Here is a 26,232-nt window from a genome sequence, read left to right as displayed (position 1 = left end):
TTCATTTATCAAATATTAAACAATATATCCTCTCTATAAAATCCCACACTAACACCTAATCTTCTTCACACCAAAAATATCCAACTAGTTCAAAGCCTAATCCACCTTTCTCTCCTTAATTAGCCAAACACCAATCATGGCATCAATACTATACTCTTTGATCTTATTTTGCTTGATCACTTTGTCATTATCATTAGACATGTCAAGTGGACGTAGTAACAAGGAGGTTATGACCATGTACGAGAAATGGTTAGTAAAACACCAAAAAGTGTATAACGGATTAGGAGAGAAAAATCAAAGGTTTCAAATATTTAAGGATAACTTAATATTCATAGATGAGCATAATGCTCAAAATCACAGTTATAGAGTTGGGTTGAACGAGTTTGCAGATATAACTAATAAAGAATATCGTGACACGTATTTGAGCAGGTGGAGTAATAATAATATTAAAAACAAGATTACCAGTGAACGATATGCTTATAAGGCAGGTCATAATAATAAATTGCCCGTGTCTGTTGATTGGAGAGGGGCTCTTACTCCTATAAAAAATCAAGGAAGTTGTGGTAAGTTTGTTTCTGATTTGATTTAAATTTGAATCATTTTCATCTGCTTCAAATTATTTTGTGGTGATGCAGGAGCGTGTTGGGCGTTTTCTGCAGTAGCGGCAGTGGAAGCTATTAACAAGATAGTGACAGGGAGTCTTGTGAGTTTGTCTGAACAAGAGCTTGTGGACTGTGATAGAACAAAAAATAAAGGGTGTAATGGTGGTAACCAGGTCAACGCGTACAGATTCATCGTTGAAAATGGTGGCCTTGACTCACAGATAGATTATCCATACCTAGGTCGGCAGAGCACATGTAATCAAGCAAAAGTAAGCATGTCAAATAAAATTACATGTATTAAGTTTCATAAGCATAATTCCTAAATGGTCATAATAATATATATTTTGAGTTATGAATTGTTTTCCTAATGATGTGATGCAGAAAAATACCAAGGTAGTGAGCATCAATGGTTATAAGAATGTTCAACGAAATAGTGAAAGTGCGTTAATGGAAGCTGTGGCTAATCAACCTGTCAGCGTTGGTATTGAGGCATATGGAAAAGATTTTCAACTCTACCAATCGGTAAGCTTATTCAAAATCAAAATCACATACATTTAATGGTATATTAGTTGGACTTAAAATGTCATGCTAATGAAATTGGTTTATATATAATTATTTTAGGGTGTATTTACTGGTAGTTGTGGAACTAGCTTAGATCATGCTGTGGTGGTTGTTGGATATGGTTCTGAAAATGGTAAAGATTATTGGTTGGTGAGGAACTCATGGGGGACTAACTGGGGTGAACGTGGTTACTTAAAGATAGAGCGTAATCTGAAAAATACAAATACAGGAAAGTGTGGAATCGCAATGGATGCTACATACCCAACTAAGCTTCGTAAAAACTCTGAAGTTACTAATTCTGGTTATGAAAAAACTCAAATGCTTGTACCAGTGCTTGAAACACCTACATACGTTGCTTAGTATGCCTATTGGATTAGAATATATGTCTATAGATTTTATTACTCTTTTAATAATCAGTTTTTCAATTTCAGTGTGTACTCTCTATATGTATTGAACTCAAGTGCTTGTTGTATTTTGGATTTATATATAATAAACTTTTACAAGCACTCTGCACACTTGGTATTGAATATGATAAAATTGTATAGATATAATCGAAAAATTTATTGATCAATTATATAAAATTAAAATATCAATACTTATTTATTGTAGATAAAATTTGGGAATAAAGATCATCTTCTTATCACCTTGATTTAGAATCTTGAAAATATGAGTGATTGAATATTGCTCTGTATTCCACACTCTCCGTTCACAACTCACAATGAGACAAACTGTGGAGCCGTCAGTTGCCATTCTGATTTTGTGATTACTCAGTGTGGCAAGAAAACAACATGATAATGTGATCCAACATCCAAACTATTATTCCTTAACAATTTCTCTCAAATGTCTTTAAGGCAAAGAAATTGCATGATGTCATACCCAAAAATTTACCCTCCTTTTTCCCTTTATGCATATCTCATTTGCATACATCCAAACCATATCATGCATGACCATTGCAGTTGGTCATGAAATCACAAGCATGACCACATTGTGGTTTGTATCTTCAAGATTTCATCAAGGGTTACTCATTACATCATCGTCATGGCTTGGAATGTAAGGAAACATCAAGTTTGCAAAAGGTGTGCAAGTGTGGTTGACCTAATTTGCAAATATGTCCTACTTTTGGTCCAAGCTCCATAACTTCTTCAATCTTCATCCAAATGACAAACTTCTTTGAGTCCAATGTGCCTTTTGGGATCCTCTCCAAATTTGATTCAAGGGTCAAACATCAATTCATCCATTTAAGACCTCATTTGTGTCATCGGCCAAGTTACCAATTTGGGCTAAAACCATGTCATGACCCATACTTTCCACCCTTGCCATTTTCAGCTCAATTGTCCTTTTGACCCCATTCCTTTTGCATTATCTTAATCTTATGGAAAAGATCATTTGACCCAAGTTTGGCTCAAAATGCACGAGGGAATCTAAAGTTATTGCATCAAGAACATTGGACCTTAACATCACCTAGCATGCTGCAAGGTGCTTGACCATTTGCCTAACTCATTTTTCTAGTCACGACCTCAACTTTACATGTCCATAACTTTCACCTCAAAGCTCCTCTTAAATTGATTCTTTTTTCATCTCGTTCTACTCCATGAAGTGAATATTTGGCTTAAAGAAAATCACAAAACGCACGAGTGAAGGTTCTATGGATAAAAGCCATAACCTCTTTTCCAATTATTGTTTATATTAACTATTTAATTTTACTTTAAAGAACTAGTGTTCTTCATGTTTCTGATCAAATTCTCCCTGCTTAGAGCAAATCAATTTCTTTTTATTATATTAATTCCTTTTTCTTCTAAAATTCATTAAAATTAGCTCCCTTAGTATTGTTTTATTCAATTTTTTTTCATAATTTCATAAAATTATTTTCTACCTCATACCATTTTTTGCATTTTTAAAACTATCCTTGATGACCATACAAGATATTTTAAAACTATATTTGATGACCATACAATATTTTTTTAGACCATTCTTCTCAGAAACATGTCTGAAGTTTCACAACAGGTCCAATTTTTTTTAACATGAATACAAACCAATGCAACACAATTCCTAAAGTTGTAAGATCAACAATGGACCTGAATTTAGGCTTAACCAAGTTTTTGCATCTAAAAGCCTTGTTCATCAATGGTCTTGTGTTGAAACTTCCTAACAAAATGGGAGGGTTGAAAGAAAACACAAGACTCTTTTAAATTTTGGCCGTGATCTTCTTTATCAATCCAAATTTCCTAAACAATATTGGTCATTTGCTATCCAATTTTCCACATTCATTATTAATATAGTTCCCACCTATATTCTCCATCATAAATTACCTTATTAGGCCATACATAACAAGTTACCTGACTTTTATTCATTTAGTGTTTTTGGATTATCATGTCATGCTTCAACCCTTCAAGTTCACATAACTAAGCTTGAACCTAAGACAAGAAAGCATATTTTTTCTAATACAAACCATGAATGAAATTGTGTGTATTGATTGACATGAATAGCTAAAAAGTTTCTGTACCCAGAAATGTTTCATTTCATGAAAATATTCTTCCATATAAATCAATAACTAAATCCTAATCCACAACTTCGACCTACTCTCCATCCATACCTGGCACAAACAACACATACTAAAACAATCACTTACATCCACCTTGAAATTTTGGTATGCAGATATTAGATGTCCCGTGAGATGTCGAGACACTGATATCTGATCAATAACATGACAACTTACATATAAAGGAACATAAAACAACAGAACACACAAAGTTGTTAACCCAGTTCGATGTACAACAACACCTACATCTGGGGACTACCAAGCCAGGGAGGAAATTCACTAGATAATATTAGTTTGTTGGCCTTCTGTAAACTATCTCCAGATTATAGTTAATACCCTAATCAATACCCGTGCTTAACTTCTACCTAAGTCTCTCCTAGGTGTGAGACCCTTCTCACCTCCCTATCAATCACAACAATGATACTTAAACAATTACAAGAAATTCATAAGTTACACATCACAAACACACAATCACTCAATGCTTAAAAGCTTAAGAGTGTTTGACAGTTCTTACAACCAGTTAACACAATCCTACTCATATATCAAGATGATATTTGAGAGGCCCACAAATAACACAAACACTCAAACCCTAATACAATCAACTATCTTCTTTTCTTCATCTTTAATTAGGTTTCGAGACATTCTATATATAGCCATAGAATGAACTGGATTTGGGCCTTGTACTCCGCATGAATCAGCTGTACAACATTAGGTTATCAATAAAAAGTTTCCTAAAATATCTCAACATTTAGAAAACAGAATCTGTTAACCATAATTAGAATCTCTTATTCCTCAATGACGAACGTCACATGGGAATTATTAATATTCCTCGAATATTCTGATATCAGTTAAACATAAACATTACCAAGAGTAAAACATGTTTTAGACAAGATGTCACAACCACATGTTAGGATATCTTGTACAACATGTTGCAGCTAAGTTAGTTTGACCAAAATTACTGCCAATAAAAAACACAAGGAATTAACAATCTCCCTCTTTGGCAAATTTTGACTAAAACAACCAAGTACACTTTGCACACCTGTGCCAGAGTCTAGGATAACATTATAGGACTGAAACACAACAAATAAAAATCAAACACATAGATTACAAGGGTACTCAAGAAATCACATCAGTTAAAGTCAATAGTCAGTACTACCCCTGTTTCACATAACCAGGACCCCCTTCAAGGGTTCATCCATGGCAAACACGACATGTTTTACCTCACATATCAGAGGCATATGGAACGAAAAAACAAAAAAACTTCAAGACCATCACACAAAACACTTCCTTAATCAATTATGTCAGAATATCAAGTTTGACATCTTAGCTTGACATCACAATACAACATCCTAGACAGAGTCAAACCTGCATCTCAGACCTGCATCTCCTTTCTCCTTAAGCACAACCAGAGGTTAGTGGTTAGTGGTCATTTCTCCTTAAGCACAACCAGAGGTTAGTGGTTAGTGGTTAGCGTACACAATACTCCCTTTTAGCCATAATCTGACAAAGGCAAACATATAACCAAACACAGATGAAACCATATTCATAAAGTATAATCTCTCACACAAGGGGGCACCTAAGGGGGCACAATATCCTGGTCACAAACCCCAAAAGCAAAAAAAAACAGAACAAAAGAAGACTACAATCAGATATCTTCCTGACTATCTGAGTCAGGTGTTTAATACTCTTCTCCTTCATCTTCTTTTGTCTTCATCAGCATCATCTTCACCAACATAATCTTCATTAGCATCACCACCCTGTACAACTTCCTTCTTCTCCTCTTCCATCACAACCTTCATCAATGTCTTCAGTTTAATCTTTGTTGCAGTGCTAGATCTGATGGAATCCCCCAGCTCTTTACAAGTTTCCTTCAGTTGAGCAATGACACTCTTCTTGGATGTGGCAGGGTCAGGTGCCTTAGAGGATGTCATAACAATGTCTGGGACATGTGTTCCTACAAAGAGATTGTAGTGGAGTGATAAGGGAGAATCCCTTTTCTTCACACTGTCAATGGGAAGCAAGATACCAGGATGTTGATTTAGGATGATTCCACAGATGAGGGATGGAAAGCATATGGGCATTTTTACATTAGTAGAGAAGGCTTATTTCAACACTTGTTCAAAGATGTATTTTCCAAAGTCAAACTCTCTTTTTGTACCAATAACATAAATAAATTTACCAAGACCAATAGAGATTTTTGAGGTATGATTAGTGGGCACCCAATTGGAAGTACCAATCATATGAAGGATGACATATTTTACACTTAGCTTACTAGCAGACAACTTTCCTTTGTTTGGCTAATGTCTAACCTGTTTGGCCGTGATCTCTTTGCACACCTGATCATGAGTAAGTTCTAGCTCAGCCTGGGGTTCATTTGTTCTTCCTAGATATTTTTTTATCACAGTTGGGGAGAATGTTGCAACATTTCCTCTCACATAAACTTTACCATAGTCAGCACTCTTCGTATCATCACATCCATCATGGATAGTCACCACAAACTCCTTTACTAAGTTTTCATAGCTAGGTCCACAGTGTGTGACAATCTTTAATAGCCCAACAAATTTTATCAGTTCTATGACCTCATTACACTTAAGGGAATCCTTCCCCAATTCCCTTTCTAGGGCTACCCTCCTCTGAATGACATACTTCCACCTTTTTCCATTCTTCACATAGTGTAAAGAAACATTGTCCAGTGGAGCTTTGGACCTAGCATCATGAGGTTTCTTGTTAGCAAATCTTTTTATAGGTGTGATGTGTTGGACATCCTGTTCAACTGATAACGCGAAAACACATCAGATAATTGCCTTTATTTACACTCAGAAATCACATCATTTCGATTAATCTCCCGATTATTGTGCAAGCATTTGTGTTGTTTTTGCAGGTATTTAAATCTCCATGCATTAAACAGCAAAATGAAGAAAAGGAAGAAAAAGAAGAAGAAACAAGTAAATAAAAAGCATAGAAAAACCAGAAGAACAGAAAAAGCAGATTTTGCTAATGTGACGATCGCCACACATTCATGACACTCGTCACGACCCAAACTGTGACGACCGTCACAGGCCCATGACGAGCGTCACATGGCCACAAACTGCGCTTTGAAGCAGTCAGCAACAGGCACCCAAATGTGCCTATATTTCCTCCAACAAACTTTTCCCACGATTTCCTCTCTCAAGACCAAGTGTTCCTTGAATTCCTCAACTACAAAGACCTAATGGACACTATATAAAGGACTCAATTGGGAAAAATTGGAAACGCCTACTCTGATATTTATGCTCTGCAATTTAATTTCCAGCTTTTTAGCATTCATCATTTTTTTCTTTCTTTCCAGCAACCTTGTTTTCGTTGCCCTATTGTATTCGCCATTCTTTTCCTAGTTTCCCTTTTCCAGTTAGTTTTCCAGTTAGCCATAGTAGTAGTTTCCTACACTGAGGAACTACTACACTTTATTTAATTTTAAGTAGTAATCTGTATTGAAGAAGCAAAACCTACCGACTTGTGGAGGACTGCTCAAGTGCTCCAAGAATCGCTATACTCTGTACTTCGATCTCCAGGTTTTTATTGAATTATTATTATTATTTCCCATTTATTGTTAAAAGCATGTTTGCCACAATGTTGATCTGTGTATGCCTTGTGATTGTTTTAAATAATATGTCCGGCTAAACTACCGGTATTGGTATGTAGCAACTTAATTTGATGGGATTTAATAATAACCGGTGAAAACCCTTTTTTCTCAAATAACCTTTTAGGCTGAAGTTTTTAATCTAAATTTAATTAACTTTATCACAAAAGCGCGAAAATCTATTTAATACGATTTTGCCACGAGAGTGGAAAATTAACTAAGGTGAGAACCAACAATCGCGAGAGCGTGAGGCTCGAGCCGGATAGTAAAAATTAGGCATTGGGTTTAAAAACAGCGAGAGCACTTTAAAAACAATTAGAATTTATTTATTTTCAAAAAGTAATTTTGACTTCAAATGGGACAGCGAGAGCGTACATTCTGACTTAAAGTTATAGGCCAAATCAACAACCACGAGAGTGTGAGATAAAGTCTTTTAAATAAACATTTTCTACTAAGAGATATTTGGCATTTAAACTATTCACCGGTGACTTATCGAATCCCTGACGATTGATGCGCTGCATACTGATTCCTTCCTTTAATTCTTTCTTAAAACCGAAATTTTCCCTTAGATTTACTATATTACCCCTGAACTCTTACTAATCAATTCCCTTAGCTAAACATAGTGACGTTAGTAGCACTAATTTGACCATAGGTCCCTGTGGGATCGATATCTTTTAAAACTAAAGCGACTAGACTGTGCACTTGCAGTCAAGTACCCGACTGACTATATTTTATATATAGCCACGACAAGCATCATCAACATCAAACTCAAATTCAAGAAGAGACAACTTTCCTCTTTCTAGTAGGGGTAATAACTTTACTGCATGACCTAGTGGGCCCAAAAGGAGATTTTCCTATGGAGCTTCTAGAAGGAGTACCTTTCAACCCATCAACTTTTATCTTCACTTCCCTGGAGGTAGAATCTTCAAAAATAACAGTCTTTCCTTTACGTTTCTGCAGTCTCTTGGAAATACTAGGAGTAACAATGTTTGTAAGGGGTTCTTCAACAGAAGTAAGTTCTTTAACATTGACAACAAGCTCAACTTTTTTTTACTTCTTCTCTCATGAGCAACATGCTTTGGAACATTTTACTCAGATTTTTCACTCGAGTCATTATCAGGGCTTGGATCTTTTGCCAAAGATGTTTCAACATCTGGTAAAACATCTAAGTCTACTTCCTTCAAATCAGATGCAACAAACTTCTTAAGATCCTTATCAGTTGCACTTCTTTCTGCTTCCGTGGGATTTTCAGAGCCGTCAACATGCATACTAGGGTTTCTTAATTCATACCCTTTAATCATAGATTCTTCTTCAACAACATTTTTATCTTTACTGGGGATTATAGGTTTAGAAGACTTACCATAAGTCTTGACAATTTTTGACACAGGCGGTGTAGGCTTCTTTTAAGGAGGGGGATGAACTGTGGACAGAGGGGCAACGTCTAAAATCAGATCTACCAAGTTAATCATTTTAAATGTTTCATTTTCCCTAGACGATGGTAAGGAAGATCCACTGGTTTCAGCTAGGACATTTATGTGAGTGGGTGAAGATTGTTAAGACATGTTAGTAGACACTCGAGGCAGATGGAATAGGGAAAGGTTTTTGAGAGAGAGAGAGATCATATATGTTTGGAAGAGAATGAGGCATTTGAGTGGAAAAGATAGTGTAGTTTTATCCAAACGGGTACACGATAAGGTAAGGGGTTTAGGTAAGCGTGTCTAGTGTGATAATGAGAGACATGCTCTTGTCTAACACACTTAATTAACTATAATTGCTATAAATCCTCATTAACACAAATCCCAAGTTTTCCTCTTAATTTTTTAAATTGACTTGCATCCAAGGCTTTGGTAAAAATATCTACAAGCTGATTCTCCGTCCTAACATGCTCAAGTGATATAACTTTGTCTTCAATAAGTTCTCTGATAAAATGATGTCTGATGCCAATGTGTTTAGTTCTACTTTGCTGAATAGGATTTTCATAGATATTAATAGCACTTAAGTTGTCCCAGAATAATGTCATGCCATCTTGTGTGACATTTTATTCTGTCAACATTTGGTTCAGCCACATTAGTTTAGAGCAGCTGCCTGCCTGCTGCAATGTACTCAACTTCAGCAGTGGATAGGGATACATAATTTTGTTTCTTGCTGAACCATGAAATCAAATTGTAAGAAGAAACATCCTCCCGAGGTACTTTTCCTATCATCAACACTACCAACCCAATCATCATCACAATATCCAACTAACATAGAATTTGAATCATGGGAGTACAACATACCATACTCACTTATGTCATTCACATACTTTAGAATCCTCTTTACTTGATTGATGTGACTAAATTTTGGTTCTGCTTGATATCTAGCACACACACACACCAATAGCAAACTTTATATCTAGTATGCTTGATGTAAGGTATAGAAGGCTGCCAATCATGCTTCTATATAAGCTCTTGTAAACACTTAAGCCTCTTTCATCTTTAGATAACTTCAAGTGGGTAGGTGCAGGATTTCTTTTGTGACTAGCATTCTCCAATCCAAATTTATCCACAATACTATTAGCATATTTGCTTTGACACAGAAGGATGGAGTCTTCCATTTGTTTCACTTGAAGCCCAAGGAAGTATGTCAGTTCTCCTACCAAACTCATTTCAAACTCAGACTGCATTTGCTTGACAAAATGTTGGGCCATCTCATCTGACATCCTTCCAAACACAATGGCATCCACATAGATCTGAGATATCATAAGTTTTCCATCATTTTCTTTGACAAAGAGAGTTTTATCAATTTCATCCTTTCTATATCCGTGGTTAATGAGAAACTCAGTCAACCTTTCATAACAAGCTCTTGGGGCTTGTTTTAAACCATACAGTGCCTTATTTAATTTGTACACATGATTTGGGAATGTAGGATTAATAAATCCTTTTGGTTGTTCAACATACACATCTTCATTTAAATAGCCATTTAGGAATACACTTTTAACATCCATTTGGAACAATTTTAACTTTAAAATACATGCCATTCCAAGTAACAATATGATAGACTCCAAGTGAGCAACTGGAGCAAAGGTTTCATCAAAGTCTACTCCTTCCATTTGGGTGTATCCTTGAGCCACAACTCTGGATTCATTTCTGGTGACAACCCCTTGTTCATCATACTTGTTCTTGTAAAGCCATTTAGTGCCAATAACATTTGTTCCTACAGGTCTTGGAACCATATCCCACACCTCATTTATTTTGAATTCCCCAAGTTCGTCTTGCATAACATTAATCCATAACTCATCAATCAAGGATTCCTTGATATTCTTGGGTTCAAATTTAGAGACAAAACAGAGATTTGACACAATTCACTTGATCTGGTGATAATTACTTCATTTAGATTTTCTATAATAAGCTCCTTAGGGTGATCTTTCTGAATTCTGTTGGAAGACCCTTTGTTAGTTGAATCATTCTCTATAGGTTCAGTATTAGTATTTGTGTCTGCAACATCTTCTAGGACATCATTCATTGATGTTTCAACATCATCTGTGACATCAACTTCGTTATTTGAGTCCTCCACTACAACCTTTATGGATTCCATCATTACCTTGGTTCTGGAGTTGAAGACTTTGTATGCTCTACTATTTGTAGAGTACCCTAAAAAAATTACCTCATCACTTTAAGGATCCATTTTTCTCCTCTGCTTACAATCTGCCAGAATATAACATTTACTTCCAAATACATGGAAATATTTCACAATTGGCTTTCTTCATTTCCATAGTTCATATAATGTGACCGACGTGCCAGATTTGATAGTCACTCTATTAAGAATATAGCAGGCAATGTTCATGGCTTCATCCCAAAAATGATATGGTAGTTTCTTAGCATGAAGCATGACCCTGGAACATTCTTTAATGGTTCTATTTTTGAGCTCAACCACACCATTATATTGTGGGGGTGATGGGTGAAGAGAACTCACGAATAATTCCTTCAGAGGTGCAAAATTCCTCAAACTTGTTATTCTCAAATTTCATCTCGTGGTCACTTCTAATCCTAACAATGCCACACTCCTTCTCTCTTCGAATCTTTTGACAAATTTCTTTAAACACTTCAAACACTTATGACTTTTCTTTAATGAAGTTCACTCATGTGAGGGAGGTGTGAGCTATGACTCCTGACATACCATTTTTGGGAATCCATCTTTTCTTTGGCTTTATCATGGGTTGCTTTCTTCTAAATTGTAAAGCAGGTTTAGGATAGTTACACAATTTGTAACAATAAGGTTTTATATGACCAAACATCCCACAATGATGACACTTCCATCTTTGGGTCTTACTTCCTGAGTAAACCTTTTGATACCCTTGCTGATGTTGGGACATTTGATTTTAAATATGTCGTTCCTATTGTCTTTTGGGTGGAACAAAATTCATTACAGGCCATTTTCCTTTGTTCATTCCTCCTTGATAGTCATAGCCTAAACCTTGAACATTTCTAGCATTCTTACCAGTTTGAAGAATTTCATCCAGTACATCAGAACTACTGTTAAGCATTCTTACATATTTAGTCATATTGTCAATTCTTGAATTGAGAAGTACAACTTCCTCCTTTAGATAAAAAATGATAGAGAGATGCTCCACTTTCTCAGCTTGTAGTTGAGCAATAGTTTTCTTTTGATCTTCTCCCAGTTTACAGACTTCTCCACTTCTGAGGCACAATTCTTTGTAGGATTCAACAAGCTCTTCAAAGGTTAGTTCTTCAAATTTAGAGTCTTCTTCAGAGTCACAAATTTCAGTCAGGGCAGTAACCTATTTGGTAGGTTCCACTTCAGGATCACTTTCAGAATCATCTTCTAACCAAGATACATAGAAACCCTTCTTCTTCTTTTAGAGAAATGTGGGGCAATCAACCCTTATGTGACCAAACCCTTCACATCCATGGTATTGTATTCCTTTTCCTTGGTTAGTATTTTCTTCAGTTTTGGGCTTTCTGCTAAATTCCTGATTTTTGGTGATGTCGAATGATTTGTTCTTCACATTAGCTTTTGTCTTCCAGTCCATCTTCTTCATCACTTTGTTGAATTGTCTCCCAAGTAAGACAATGGCATTAGATATCCCTTCATCTGTATCCATGTCACATTCATCTTCGAGGTCTTCAATATTAGAAACAAAGGCTATGCTTTTCTTCTTTACTGACTTTTCATTTATTCCTAACTCAAAGGTTTGAAGAGATCCCACCAATTCATCAACTTTCATGTTGTTGATATCTTGAGCTTCTTCAATGGCAGTAACCTTCATGTCAAATCTCTTTGGAAGAGACCTGAGGATATTTCTGACCAGTTTGGCTTCTGACATCTTCTCTCCTAGAGCACTTGAGGCATTGGCTATCTCAATGATATTTATGTGAAAGTCATGAATGCTCTCATCCTCCTTCATTCTTAAGTTCTCAAACTTGGTGGTCAGAAGTCGAAGTCTTGGCATCTTTACCTTGGAGGTTCCTTCATGAGTAATCTTCAAGATCTCCCAAGCATCTGTAGCAACAGTGCAATTGTTTATTAATCTAAAGACATTATTGTCCATTCCATTCAATAGAGCATTCAAATATTTGGAGTTTCCCTGAGCTAATCTATCATCTTCATCATCCCAGTCTTCCTCGGGCTTCAACTCATCAGTGATCTTTCCATATTTGTCTCTAATCATTGGTTGATCCCATCCCTTGACCATAGATTTCCAAGCATTGCTATCCATGGATTTGATAAAATCCACCATACGTGCTTTCCAGTAGTCATAGTTGGTTCCATCAAGAATGGGAGATCTATTCATAAAACCTCTTTCCTTGTCCATTCTACCAGAAATAACTTTATTGAATCTCACCCAGAAACAGGGATCCTGCTCTGATACCAATTGAAATTTTGGTATGCAGATATCAGATGTCCTATGAGATGTCAAGACATTGAAATCTGATCAATAATAGGACAACTTACATATAGAGGAACATAAAATAACATAACACACAAAGTTATTAACCTAGTTCGGTGTACAAAAACGCCTATATCTGGGGGCTACCAAGCCAAGGAGGAAATTCACTAGATACTATTAGTTTGTAGGCTCACAAATAACATGAACACTCAAACCCTAATACAATCAACTATCTTATTTTCTTCGTCGTTAATTAGGTTTTGAGACATTCTATACATAGCCATAGAATGAACTAGATTTTGGCCTTGTACTCCATATGAATCAGTTGCACAACATTAGGTTATCAATCAAAAGTTTCCTAAAATGTCTCAACATTTAGAAAACAGAATCTCTAAACCATAATTAGAATCTCTTATTCCTCAATCATGAACGTCACATGGGAATGCTTAATATTCCTCAAATATTCTGAAATCAGTTAAACACAAACGTTACCAGGAGTAAAACCTATTTCAGACAAGATGTCACAACCACATGTTAGGATATCTTTTACAACATGTTGCAACTAAGTTAGTTTTACCAAAATTACTGCCAATAAAAAACACAAGGAATTAACACACCTAATATATCAAGCATAAATACAAACAAAGCTCATGCCATCATTCTTTAACAAAACCACAATATATTTGTTGATCCACCAAATGACCACGCAATTGAGTCTCACATTCCTGTTGATAACCCTACCATTACACACAATCTTACACAGCCTCTTACTCATACAAATAATGAAACTCACACATCCAATCATAACCCTTAAACAATAACATCTTCAAGGGTGAGATATTACATATGTCATTCTACTAGTACCAAAAATCAATCATCCAAAGATATTCTCTATCCCGTGGCTAATTTCATTTCACATCATAAATTGTATTCTTGACATTCACATTGTTCTTTGTCTCTAGTGTCCAATGTTAAACCTAAAAATTACTCTAAGGCATCCAAACATGAATGTTAGAACTAAGCTATGCACTTTGAACTTAGTGTTCTTGAGAAAACATGTACATGAAAGCTTGTGTATCTTCCACTTGTAATCACATCAATTTGTTGTAGGTGGATATATAAGATCAAATACATGGTATATGGTTCCATTGATAGGTTAAAAAAGTTAGACTAGTAGCTAAAGGTTATGACCAGATTGAAGGTATTGATTACTTTGATACCTACTCACATGTTGTCAAACTCGCCATTGTAAAAATTATCATTGCTTTAGCTTCTATCCATCATTGGAACTTATAAAAATTAGATGTTAATATCTGAGGTGGAAAGTAAGTTTTTACCTCGGTTTTGACCTGCATTTTTTAGACATAACCTATATACACATTTTGAGACTGAATCATAACATTTTATTTTATAACAGAACGAAACCTATTATATACAGAATACCATATTGCATTATTTATAAAATTTGTAAAAGAACGTAATATACTCATATATACAAATTGGTACACCAAGAGAATCTTTAAACATTATTTACAACAACAAAGACACACTAGTGTTGCCGGGGTTCATAAAATGATAGAAAGCAACTGGCCCAACGTGAACGAGTGCCATTTATATCTTCTTGTGGAAATGGTGTTGGTTTGTCAAACACCTATAATTAGAACAATATCTAAATTAGGATAACCTTACAATAACAACATGAAAGATTCAATATTCATACAAAAAACAACATAAACATTTTAGTAGCTACCAACAATAACAGTAACTTAACAACCAACAAAAATAAATTACATGCATATGGATAAAGTTAATACCTTAAACCATGAATCAGTAATGCCTCTAGAGACAATTTCCAACATATAGTTCATAAATAGTATCCATATGAATATTCGTTGGGTTGTTTCCGTGTCTACAAATAATTTTCATATAGTCCTTAATCCACACAATACACAAGTAATACATTACCAAAAATAAAAGAATGTCAAAAAGCATAAATAATACTTTTCGCTGGCTTATTATTTCTCACTTTATGAGACATTAAATTCTATCCCTCTATACCTCTACATGTTGGTAAAAATTAAACATGAATAAAAATTGTTCAAAAATAAAGGTAAAATTTGAGTATTACAAATAATAACATGTGGTCAAATCGTTTTTCGTCGTTGAATTAAGATCATAGTATAACGAGCATAACCTTGTTACACTATTTTTCTTGTGACATATAATTATTAGTTGCAAATGTGAATTGCTTAAACATTCAGAATAATTAATAATGCAATATAAAATTGATTATAACAGAAAAAAAGTCATATATACTTGCAAATGTTAAAATGGTCCTATGTAACACTTTCTTTTCTCTTGAATTAACTTATTTGTATGTACGTGTGGACAAAGTTTGATCCCAGTTGTTTAAATTGAATATTGAATGGGTCTAAGAAGCAATACTTTGTTAGGTCCCTTTCAGCTAGGGGTGGCAAAACGGCTCGGCCCACGTGGCATGCCCGTTTTGCCTGCACTTTTGTGCGGGGCGGGCCAAGGATTTTGGCCCTCACCCTCAAATGTGTCCGCCCCGCCCCGCCCTGCTTTTTTCGCGGGCTATTGCGGGCACGTGTATTTACATAAATTTTTGCATTTTTAGGCTTAAAGAGTGCAGTTCCCGCGGGCTTTCCCCGCCCCGCCCTCACTTTTTTGCGGGGCGGGTCTAAGTTTTAGGCCCGCATCCTCAACTATGACCGCCCCGACCCACCCCGTTTTTTTATGGGCTTTTGCGGGGCAGGCCTAAACGGGGCGGGCATGTCCGTTTGCCACCCCTACTTTCAGCACACATCTGACGCATATACCTAAATGTTAACACAAAAGTCAAATTCTGATGTGAGTCATGACATTAAAACTATTCGAGAAAAATGATATAAATTGAAATCACTATAAAATATGTACTTATATGCACCATAAATGTAGTATGGTGATGTCCAACTACCAAGTACCCTTCAAAAGATCTAAAATACAAATAATTTCAATTATATAAACTTGACTTGGTTCATGTTTTAATGTTATCTAAAAGGTGTCTTCCATCTCCTCTACCATCCTTGGTAGTTTTAGCATGTTATCTAGTTGAGGTATTGTATAAATATTGCACTGTGGGGCTGAACAATTATCTTCCGTACTTACACCATCCAAAATAACTTTCTCAGCTATGTCTAATTGATTTAAATTTTGGTGGATGATTACACCCATTGATTTTAATTGATGCATCATAATTATAACAACAACACAATAAATAAATTTAAATACATAAACATCAACAACACATAACACAAATTTTTTAAACCAAACTTATACTTACCTCAATCACATCTCGAGTACACTTCTCCCGCATATCATCAGTCAACTTCTCCCGCTTCTCAATCAACCTCTCCCACTACTCCTAATGCACCATCTTCTTCTTACATGAATCAATCTCTCACACACCTCCTGGATCAACCTCTCCCGCTCCTCCTAGTGCACCCTTTCTAGTTCCTCCAAAGCCACTATCTCCCGCACCTCCTTAGTCAAATTCCCGCACTCCTTTTCTAATGCTTCTTGTATCCTTTCACCTACTCTTTCATCAAGTAAGTCTTCAATATATTTCTTGAGTATTACTTCGTTACTCTTTAGCAATGATCTAAAAAATATCCTCAAGTCGACTCCTCTTCTAAGATCAAGGAAACGCTTCTACCAACATGTCATGATATTCTTGTGGAACAAAAGCACAATCTTTAGATTTTTTAACCAACAAATCCTACAACACAAATAAAATTTCATCTTTATTGAATTAAATTAACTAAAATAATCAATTTTTAAAAAAGTATCTACTTACAATCTTTTCAACAATTTTGCGTGTAACCTCTAATGTAAACTCGCCTCATGTTCTTTGATGTGCTCTCTTCCATTTTTCACGACATGATGATGAAATTAGATTGCGATCAAGGCTTCTAGAAGGACCTCCTAGCTCTAGTTTTCTTTATTTTCTTTTTTTAAAAATAATTATCTATTCTAGTTTATCATATCATCCACGAGACAATTTATGTAGATAAATATTTCTTTTCCTATTCTCATTTTCTCTAATTTATTAGATCCTCCACGAGACAATTTATGTAGACACATCCCCTATAAAAGTACTGAATAATGAAAGTAACCTAAAAATACAACTATATTCACTAAATACACTTATAATTTAAAGAGTAATGTTATTCTTATACCCATTTCCTACACCAATAATTACACCAAACACTATTCATAGTGATTATACGATGAACAATGTTTTTTTAATAAAATAATATTAAAATTTTATTTTAAATAAAAAATAATTATAAAAATATTTTTTTTTAAAATGAATTTCGTAACAAAAATATAACATTTGTCATTAACCAATTTTATTATTTTATTAATTATAAAAATATATATGGTTAACCATATTTTTTTTCCGATAACTTATTAACCAACTTCACTACTTCATTAACCAATAAAATACACGATAAAAAATCAATCATTATTCAATCACCAAATCCAATGATAAAACAAATGTGTTAAATATAAACCGGGCAAAATTCCAAACTTTACACTAAACACTCTCCTCTGTGAGGTTCCCCTTTTATATATATATATATATATATATATATATATATATATATATATATATATATATATATATATATATATATATATCCTCATGACGCTTTTCTAACCTATCAATACATTTATCCTTCCAAATTCTTATTTTTGTCAATCCATTGACACACTTGTTTGCTTCTCTAAAGACATGTTCAACTTTTATGTTGACAAATTTACTCAGTTTAGTTTGAATAAGTTTTAACAAACTAATGTCAGTTAGGCATGGCAACGGGGCGGGTCGGGGACGGTTTTTACCTCTCCCAAACCCAAACCCGAATCCTCAGACAATCTCCGTTCCCCGCCACAAACCCAAACGGAGATGGGGAATCAAAACCCAAACCCGTCCCAAACGGGTTCGGGTATCCCCGCCCCGTCCCCATTCGTTTAGTAAAATCAATTTTTAATAGAAATATTTATTTTTCCAAAATAAAATTACATTACAAATAATAAAATAAAACAATCTAAAATTTTTTCATACATACATTTTAAATATTTTAAATAATAAATTCAAATCACTACGCCAAATAAGGGAAAAGAGGGCGCTTTTTTTGGCCTATAACAGCGCTTTAAAGCGCCCTATAATCTGGCGCTGGCATAGGTAAAGACAGCGTTTTTTTTCCTGGTGAAAGCGCTGTCTAAAGTGACTCTTTAAGCCCTTTAAGGGCCATTTTAGAGGGCGCTTTTTAAAGAAAGCACCCTCTAAAGTGGAAACATTTAAGGGTTTAGAGGGCGCTTTTACTGGAAAGCGCCCTCTAAAGTGGAAACTTTTAAGGGTTTAAAGGGCGCTTTTACTGGAAAGCACCCTCTAAAGTGGAAATTTAAAGGGTTTAGAGGGCGCTTATTTTGGGAAGCGCCCTCTAAAGTGGGTGGTTATTTAAATTTTTTTTTTAAAAAGCACTATATTTATTTATTTATTTTAGACAACCTGTATATTGAAGCAGTACACCCAAAACTGTATAATTTGAAGCCCTTTTTCACACATTGCATTCAACAAGCCTTATATACAACAATCCATACATATACAACAATCCACTGATATATAATCGTTTAACTTCTAAAGATTCTAAATATACAACCAATTCATAACTTAAAAAGAAATAAAACTAAGTAGCAAAAGCATCTCTGAGATGTATGTTTTTTTTGCTAGCAGCAGTCTTCTTAGCAACAACCTCTTTTTGTTCAATATCAATAGCATGAACCTAAAATATCATAAAATTAGTTAGGTGATGTATAAGATCAAGAATTAACATTTTCTATGCATAAATATCATATAATTGTGTTTATACCTTTTTTTTTTTATGCAACTGACTCGATTTGCTGCGTAATCCCCTTATATTTTTGGTCTCTTATCTTTTGAAGATAGAATTGATATTTGTTTAGATGGACATGTTCCATTGTCGTAGAGGGATACTTTCAAATATCCAGCATCATCATCTACGCGAATGAGGCTTGACGACAATGGAACATCTCCATCTAAACAAATATCAATTGATACTTTCGAGTATCCCTTGCCCCTTGCACGAATGATTGACTTCATAATAGCCATTTTACCTGTAATAAAGAAAACAATTAAAATCAGATGACAAATGTAAAAACAATTAAAATCATAAAAGTCATTTTACCTGTAATAAAGAAAACAATTAAAATCATTTGACCTGTACCTTTTTCACTAAGTTCTCTTTCTTTTCTTGGTTGGAATATGTTCTACATGTCTCTTAACAACACGGACGGTTGGATTGATCCAAATACCCTCATTATGATCATTTCTAATATATGAATCATTTGATATAATATTCTCATCTTGATCATTTCTGGTAAACGATTCAATCTCGACATCAATATCACCTTGATCTCCAATGTTTTCATCAATTACTTTGTTGGAAAAAAGAACTATAGACCATTTCGTACTTTTCGGATCATTGACATAGAACACTTGTCTAGCTTGAGAGGCTAGAATAAAAGACTCATCTTTGTATCCCACCCTATTAAGATCCACTTGCAAAAATCCTGACTTATCCATTCGAATGCCGTTATTATTTTCAACCCACTTGCAACCAAATATAGGAATCTGAAACTTCTCATAATCAAACACCCAAATGCGCTCGATAACACCAAAATACGACAGATTTGCAAATTTGGGGTTTAAGTCCTTCACACTTGATATGTGCATTGCTTCAGCTACCACGGTGACACCACTATTCTGCATAGTACTTTTATCATCTTGTTCTTTGGTATAAAATGTGTATCCATTAATCGCGTATGCGCTATAAGAAAAAACATGGAAACTTGGACCATATGCTAAGCATCTCAACCTTTCTGTTATTGAAGCGGGATCTGAATAATACTTTGAATAAATATGATCCTTAAACCAAGGTATAAAACATCGATTGTGCTCTCGTACTATCCAATTTTCATTTCTATTGGGATTTAAACCTCGGAGAACATCCTTGTGAATTTCAACATACGGCTCAACCTCATTCTCATTGTGCAGAACATACAAATGCACTTGATCCCGTTCGATCCTTGATACTGCCACGATTTTATTTCCAATTAGATTTTTTCCTTCTTTCTTTTCGACAAGCTGAGACTTGGGGAGTCCGATTGACTGAACATTAGACAAATATTCAGTACAAAACTCAATCGCTTCTTCAACAATGTATCTTTCAACCATACAACCTTCTGGTCGACTTCGGTTCTTCACGTACCCTTTTAATATTTTCATATAACGTTCAACAGGGTACATCCATCTCATATAAGCTGGTCCACACAATTGTGTCTCTTTCACAAGATGAACAACTAGATGTACCATTATGTCAAAAAATGATGGAGGAAAAAACATTTCAAGCTCACACAAAGTAATAACGATTTCTTTTTGCAACATTGGTAAGATCGCAGGATTGATCACCTTACTGCAAATTGACTTGAAGAAAGAACACAACTTAGTTATAGAGCTTCTTACTTTTTCTGGAAGAATAGAACGTATACCTATTAGGAGAAAATGTTCCATTATAACATGGCAATCATGGGTCTTTAAACTCTTTAACTTGAGGTCTTTCATAGACACAAGTCTTCTAATATCTGAAGAGTACCCTTCTGGAACTTTAACTTCACTTAGAAACTTACACAATGTTTTTTTCTCCTTTCTAGATAGAGTATAAGCAGCAGGAGGTAGATATGTTCGTTTTCCTTTCTTCAAGGGTCCTAATTCAGTTCTTATTCCCATCGCTATCAAGTCCTTTCTTGCCTTAAGGCCATCCTTAGACTTTCCTTGTATATTGAGTAACGTGCCAATAACACTTTCAAATACATTTTTTTCAATATGCATAACATCAAGAAAATTTCTCACATACAAGGACTTCCAATACGGCAATTCAAAAAAAACTGACCTCTTCTTCCACCCACTTTTGACAAGTGTGTGCGCAAAAGGCTTGCCAAACTGAGTATCCAAATCTTTCACCTTTTCAAAAATTTGATCACTCGTCAATATAGGTGGAGTTCTGCCTTGTTCCGTCTCTCCATTGAACGCCTTTCTCCATCCACGGTAGTGATGATTTGAATTTAAGAATCTCCGATGACCGAGAAAGACATTCTTCTGACCAAACTCCAAGCGCTTCCAATCTGTTTTATCTTCACAAATAGGACACGCACATTGACCTTTTATGCTATACCCTGATAGATTTCCGTATGCTGGAAAATCATTAATTGTGCCAAACAACATCGCCCTCAAGTTGAAACTTTCTTTCCTATATCCATCATAAACCTCCACACCGGTCTCCCACAAAATCTTTAAATCTTCGATTAAGGGCTTTAAGTACACGTCTATGTCATTCCCTGGTTGTTTAGGTCCAGAAATCAACATAGACAACATCATGTACTTACGCTTCATACATAGCCATAGAGGTAGGTTATAAATCATAATAATCACAGGCCATGTACTGTGTGAGATACTCTGGATACCGTGTGGGTTCATTCCATCAGTAGATAATGCCAAGCGAAGGTTTCTTGATTCTTCTCCAAATTCAGGATAATCATTATCAATTTTCAACCACTATGGTGAATCTGCCGGATGTCGATACTTTCCATCTATAATTCTTTCATCTGCATGCCAGGTCAAGTGTCTTGAATCGGTTTCACTACGAAACATGCGTCTAAATCTCGGAATAACAGGAAAATACCACAAGACTTTTGTTGGAGACAACTTGTTCTTATATCGCGAGACACCGCATTTAGGACACTCATTTAACGATGCATACTCATTTCGAAACAAAACGCAATCGTTTGGACATGCATGTATCTTATCATAGCTCATGCCAATAGAGCACAACATCTTTTTGGTCTCATATGTTCGATTGGGAAGAACATTATCCTCAGGAAGCATATCATTCAAAAGGGCTAATAACTCTGTGAAACTTTTATCCGACCATCCATTGCCCGCCTTTAAGTTGTACAACTTTAATACCGCAGACAATCTTGTGAATTTAGTGCAACCATCATACAAAGGTTTCTCTGCATCACTTACCAACCTCTCAAACATTTCGGGACAATCCTTAAGATCTCCTTCAAGTGCTTCTGCAATCTCTTCAACTCGATCACAATCGTATGTATCTGCGCCACTATAGTTTGAGGCATAGGTCGTACTATCCCCCGGTTCAACATTCTCGTTACTTTTCTCACCATGCAAATTCCAACATGTATAACTTCGATCAATTCCATGCCTCATTAGATGCGATGTCAACTGAACTGCGTCAACCCGTTTCCCATAACAACAACCCAAGCAAGGACATATCATTCTACTGGGGTCTTCGGCGTGCGCAACGGCAAACTTAACGAATTCTGATACCCCATTCTCGTACTCTCTCGACAATCGATTGGAAGACATCCATGTATTATCCATTACTAATTAGAATAAACAAAAAACAATTTCAGAAGTGTTCAAACACATTCGGACCTAGGTTTCTAATGATACTGGTGTTGACACAAAATCATATGTTCATAGGTCGTATAACCCTAACTACTGGGTAATGTAGTCCCATTGCATGCGCTATCATGGTCATAAAAACCAACCGTCAATTTCCTAATAAACCCAAACTATTTAAATGACTATGAATATTGAAACTTTACAGGTCGAAACAAACGTAGCATAGACAACAATAACATAAAACTGAAATTGGGCAAAGCTAAAACAAAGCAATAGTGCAAGTAATAATGTATGCATCGTGTACCTTTGATTGGTAGAAGGAGGAAACGCGCAGTAATAATGTAGATCTAACAGAGGTGGAAGGAAAACGCCTTAGAACCCTAACGTGAAAAAGAACGAAAATAACAGATAGTGAAATAACAAAACGCGCAGTATGTTATAATTTTAATGTTTACTAAAGGGGACATTAGAGGGCGCTTGTGGAAAAAAAGCGCCCTCTAAAGGGGGCCTAAGAGGGCGCTTATGGAAGCGCTCTCTAAGGCTTTCCAGAAGCGCTTTATAAGCTGGAAATGCACATGGACTTATAACAGCGCTTTATTAAAAGCGCCCTCTAAGGGTAACCTTAGAGGGCGCTTTCTAAAAAGCGCCATGTATTGTTGTCCCTCTATCTCCTCCTTATTTTTTCGTTTCACCTTAGAGGGCGCTTGTGGAAAAAAAGCGCCCTCTAAAGGGGGCCTAAGAGGGCGCTTATGGAAGCGCTCTCTAAGGCTTTCCAGAAGCGCTTTATAAGCTGGAAATGCACATGGACTAATAACAGCGCTTTAGTAAAAGCGCCCTCTAAGGATAACCTTAGAGGGCGCTTTCTAAAAAGCGCCATGTATTGTTGTCCCTCTATCTCCTCCTTATTTTTTCGCTTCACCTTAGAGGGCGCTTTATTACAAAAGCGTCCTCTAAAGTGCGCTGTCTATTGCTCCTTATTTTTCGCTTCACTTTAGAGAGTGCTTTTGTAATAAAGCGCCCTCTAAGGTGCGCTGTCTATTCCAGTTTTTGGTGTAGTGAATTAAAATATCAAAACATTGACCACATATTTAATATTTTAAATTATCAAAAATAAATAATAATGTACATAGTAAAATAAAAGGGGCGGGTTCGGGGACGAGTTCGGGGTGGGTACTAGTGTCCCCATTACCCGACCCATCCCCATATTTTAAAATCGGGGAAAACCCAAACCCAAACCCAGTCAAAGCGGGTTTTCCCCGTCAACTTCGGGACAGGTTCGGGTTGGTACCCGCGGGTACAGATTATATTGCCATGCCTAATGTCAGCCCCTTTGTGGTAGTTCTCCATAGTGATAACCTTGTAAACGGCTCTCGCGTTGACTTGAATAGCAATACGGTTAAAATTCTTCATGTGAGCTAATTTAATTCCCTCGAGAACTCCACATAATTAAAGATTCATCACCCTATTCCAAGTCTTTTGATGAATCAGCCTAGCCATCGACCTTTGTATCCAGCTTTGCCCAATGCTCTTCATGAGGTTGCCACTTTATGTCACAGATTTTGTACTACATTTTGAGTGAATGGAAAGAATTAATATGCCAATTACATTAATGGATAATGGATAGTTTAAAAGTCAAAAATCAACAAGGGTGTTTTAGGAAAAATGGTAGTATCTTTTTTTTATTGGTAGGTAGTTAGTTGATTTATATATGTGTGAATAATTTTGTTTTCATTGTAACAAAAAAGTCATAAACTCAGAGATCACATGGTGTGGCTTCATGATTGTATTGCTTACCACTTGCCTAACTTAATTATTTTCATTCATCGAATATTAAACAACATATCCTCTCTATAAAAGCCCACGCTCACACCTTATCTTCTTCACACCAAAATTATCCAACTAGTTCAAAGCCTAATCCATCTTTCTCTCCTTAATTAGCAAAACAACAATCATGGCGTCAATACTAGACTCTTTGATCTTATTTTCCTTGATCACTTTATCATTGGCATTGGACATGTCAAGTGAACGTAGTAACAAGGAGGTTATGACCATGTACGAGAAATGGTTAGTAGAACACCAAAAAGTGTATAACGGATTAGGAGAGAAAGACCAAAGGTTTCAAATATTTAAGGATAATTTAAAATTCATAGATGAGCACAATGCTCAAAATCACAGTTATAGAGTTGGATTGAACGAGTTTGCAGATATAACTAATAAAGAATATCGTGACATGTATTTGAGCAGGAGGATTAATAATAATATGAAAAATAAGATTACCAGTGAACGATATGCTTATAAGGCAGGTGATAATAATAGATTGCCCGTGTCTGTTGATTGGAGAGGGGCTCTTGGTACTATAAAAAATCAAGGAAGTTGTGGTAAGTTTGTTTCTGATTTGATTGAATTTTGAATCATTTTCATCTGCTTCAAATTATTTTGTGGTGATGCAGGAGCTTGTTGGGCGTTTTCCACAGTAGCGGCAGTGGAAGCGATTAACAAGATAGTGACAGGGAGGTTTGTGAATTTGTCTGTACAAGAGCTTGTGGACTGTGATAGAAAAAAAAATTTAGGGTGTAATGGTGGTCTCGAGGGCAACGCGTACGAATTCATGGTTGAAAATGGTGGCCTTGACACAGAGACAGATTATCCATACCTAGGACGGGGGAGCACATGCAATCAAGTAAAAGTAAGCATGTCAAATAAAATTATATATATTATGTTTCATAAGCATAATTCCTAAAGAGTTATGAATTGTTTGTCTAATGATGTGATGCAGAAAAATACCAAGGTAGTGAGCATCAATGGTTATAAGTATGTTCAACGAAATAATGAAAGTGCATTAATGGAAGCTGTGGCTAATCAACCTGTCAGCGTTGGTATTGAGGCATATGGAATAGATTTTCAACTCTACGAATCGGTAAGCTTATTCAAAATCAAAATCACATACATTTATGGTATATTAGTTGGCTTTAAACGTCATGGTAATGAAATTGGTTTATATATTATTCTCGTAGGGTGTGTTCAACGGTAGATGTGGGACATGGTTAGATCATAGTGTGGTGGTTGTTGGATATGGTTCTGAAAATGGTTTAGATTATTGGTTGGTGAGGAACTCGTGGGGGACTAAATGGGGTGAAGCTGGTTACTTCAAGATGGAGCGTAATGTGAAAGACCCTGTTGGAATGTGTGGAATCGCAATGGATGCTACATACCCAACTAAGCTTCGTAAAAATTCTGAAGTTACTAATTCTGGTTATGAAAAAACTCAAATGCTTGTACCAGTGCTTGAAACACCATCATACCTTGCTTAGTATGCCTATTGGATTATAATATATGTCTATATTTGATTACTTTCGTAATAATCAGTTTTCAATTCCAATGTTTAATCCATATGTATTGAACTCAGAGTGCTAGTTGTACTTTGGATTTAAATACAAGTAATTGAATTTTCTTCTA

At 35.6% G+C, this 26,232-nt stretch overlaps 1 protein-coding gene across 3 annotated transcripts; it reads left to right on the top strand.

The window, feature by feature from the left end:
- On the top strand, positions 1-26,232 carry LOC127074412 (ervatamin-B). Of its 3 annotated transcripts, XM_051015727.1 has the most exons (5): positions 1-300; positions 24,892-25,154; positions 25,227-25,462; positions 25,553-25,693; positions 25,791-26,232. In XM_051015727.1, the coding sequence occupies exons 1-5, from the start codon at positions 137-139 to the stop codon at positions 26,085-26,087; spliced, it is 1,101 nt and encodes a 366-aa protein (XP_050871684.1). In that variant the 5' UTR covers positions 1-136; the 3' UTR covers positions 26,088-26,232. The 3 variants fall into 3 exon arrangements, with proteins under 3 accessions (XP_050871684.1, XP_050871683.1, XP_050871685.1); XM_051015726.1 differs by lacking the exons at positions 24,892-25,154; positions 25,227-25,462; positions 25,553-25,693; positions 25,791-26,232 and adding exons at positions 636-871; positions 984-1,124; positions 1,224-1,669 and having other exon boundaries at positions 55-563; XM_051015728.1 differs by lacking the exon at positions 1-300 and having other exon boundaries at positions 24,652-25,154.

This window comes from Lathyrus oleraceus, chromosome 4, assembly GCF_024323335.1.
Source record: "Lathyrus oleraceus cultivar Zhongwan6 chromosome 4, CAAS_Psat_ZW6_1.0, whole genome shotgun sequence".
NCBI lineage: Eukaryota > Viridiplantae > Streptophyta > Magnoliopsida > Fabales > Fabaceae > Lathyrus > Lathyrus oleraceus.
The sequence above is the reverse complement of the archived record's forward strand: the minus strand, read 5'-3'. Positions and strand labels throughout refer to the sequence as shown.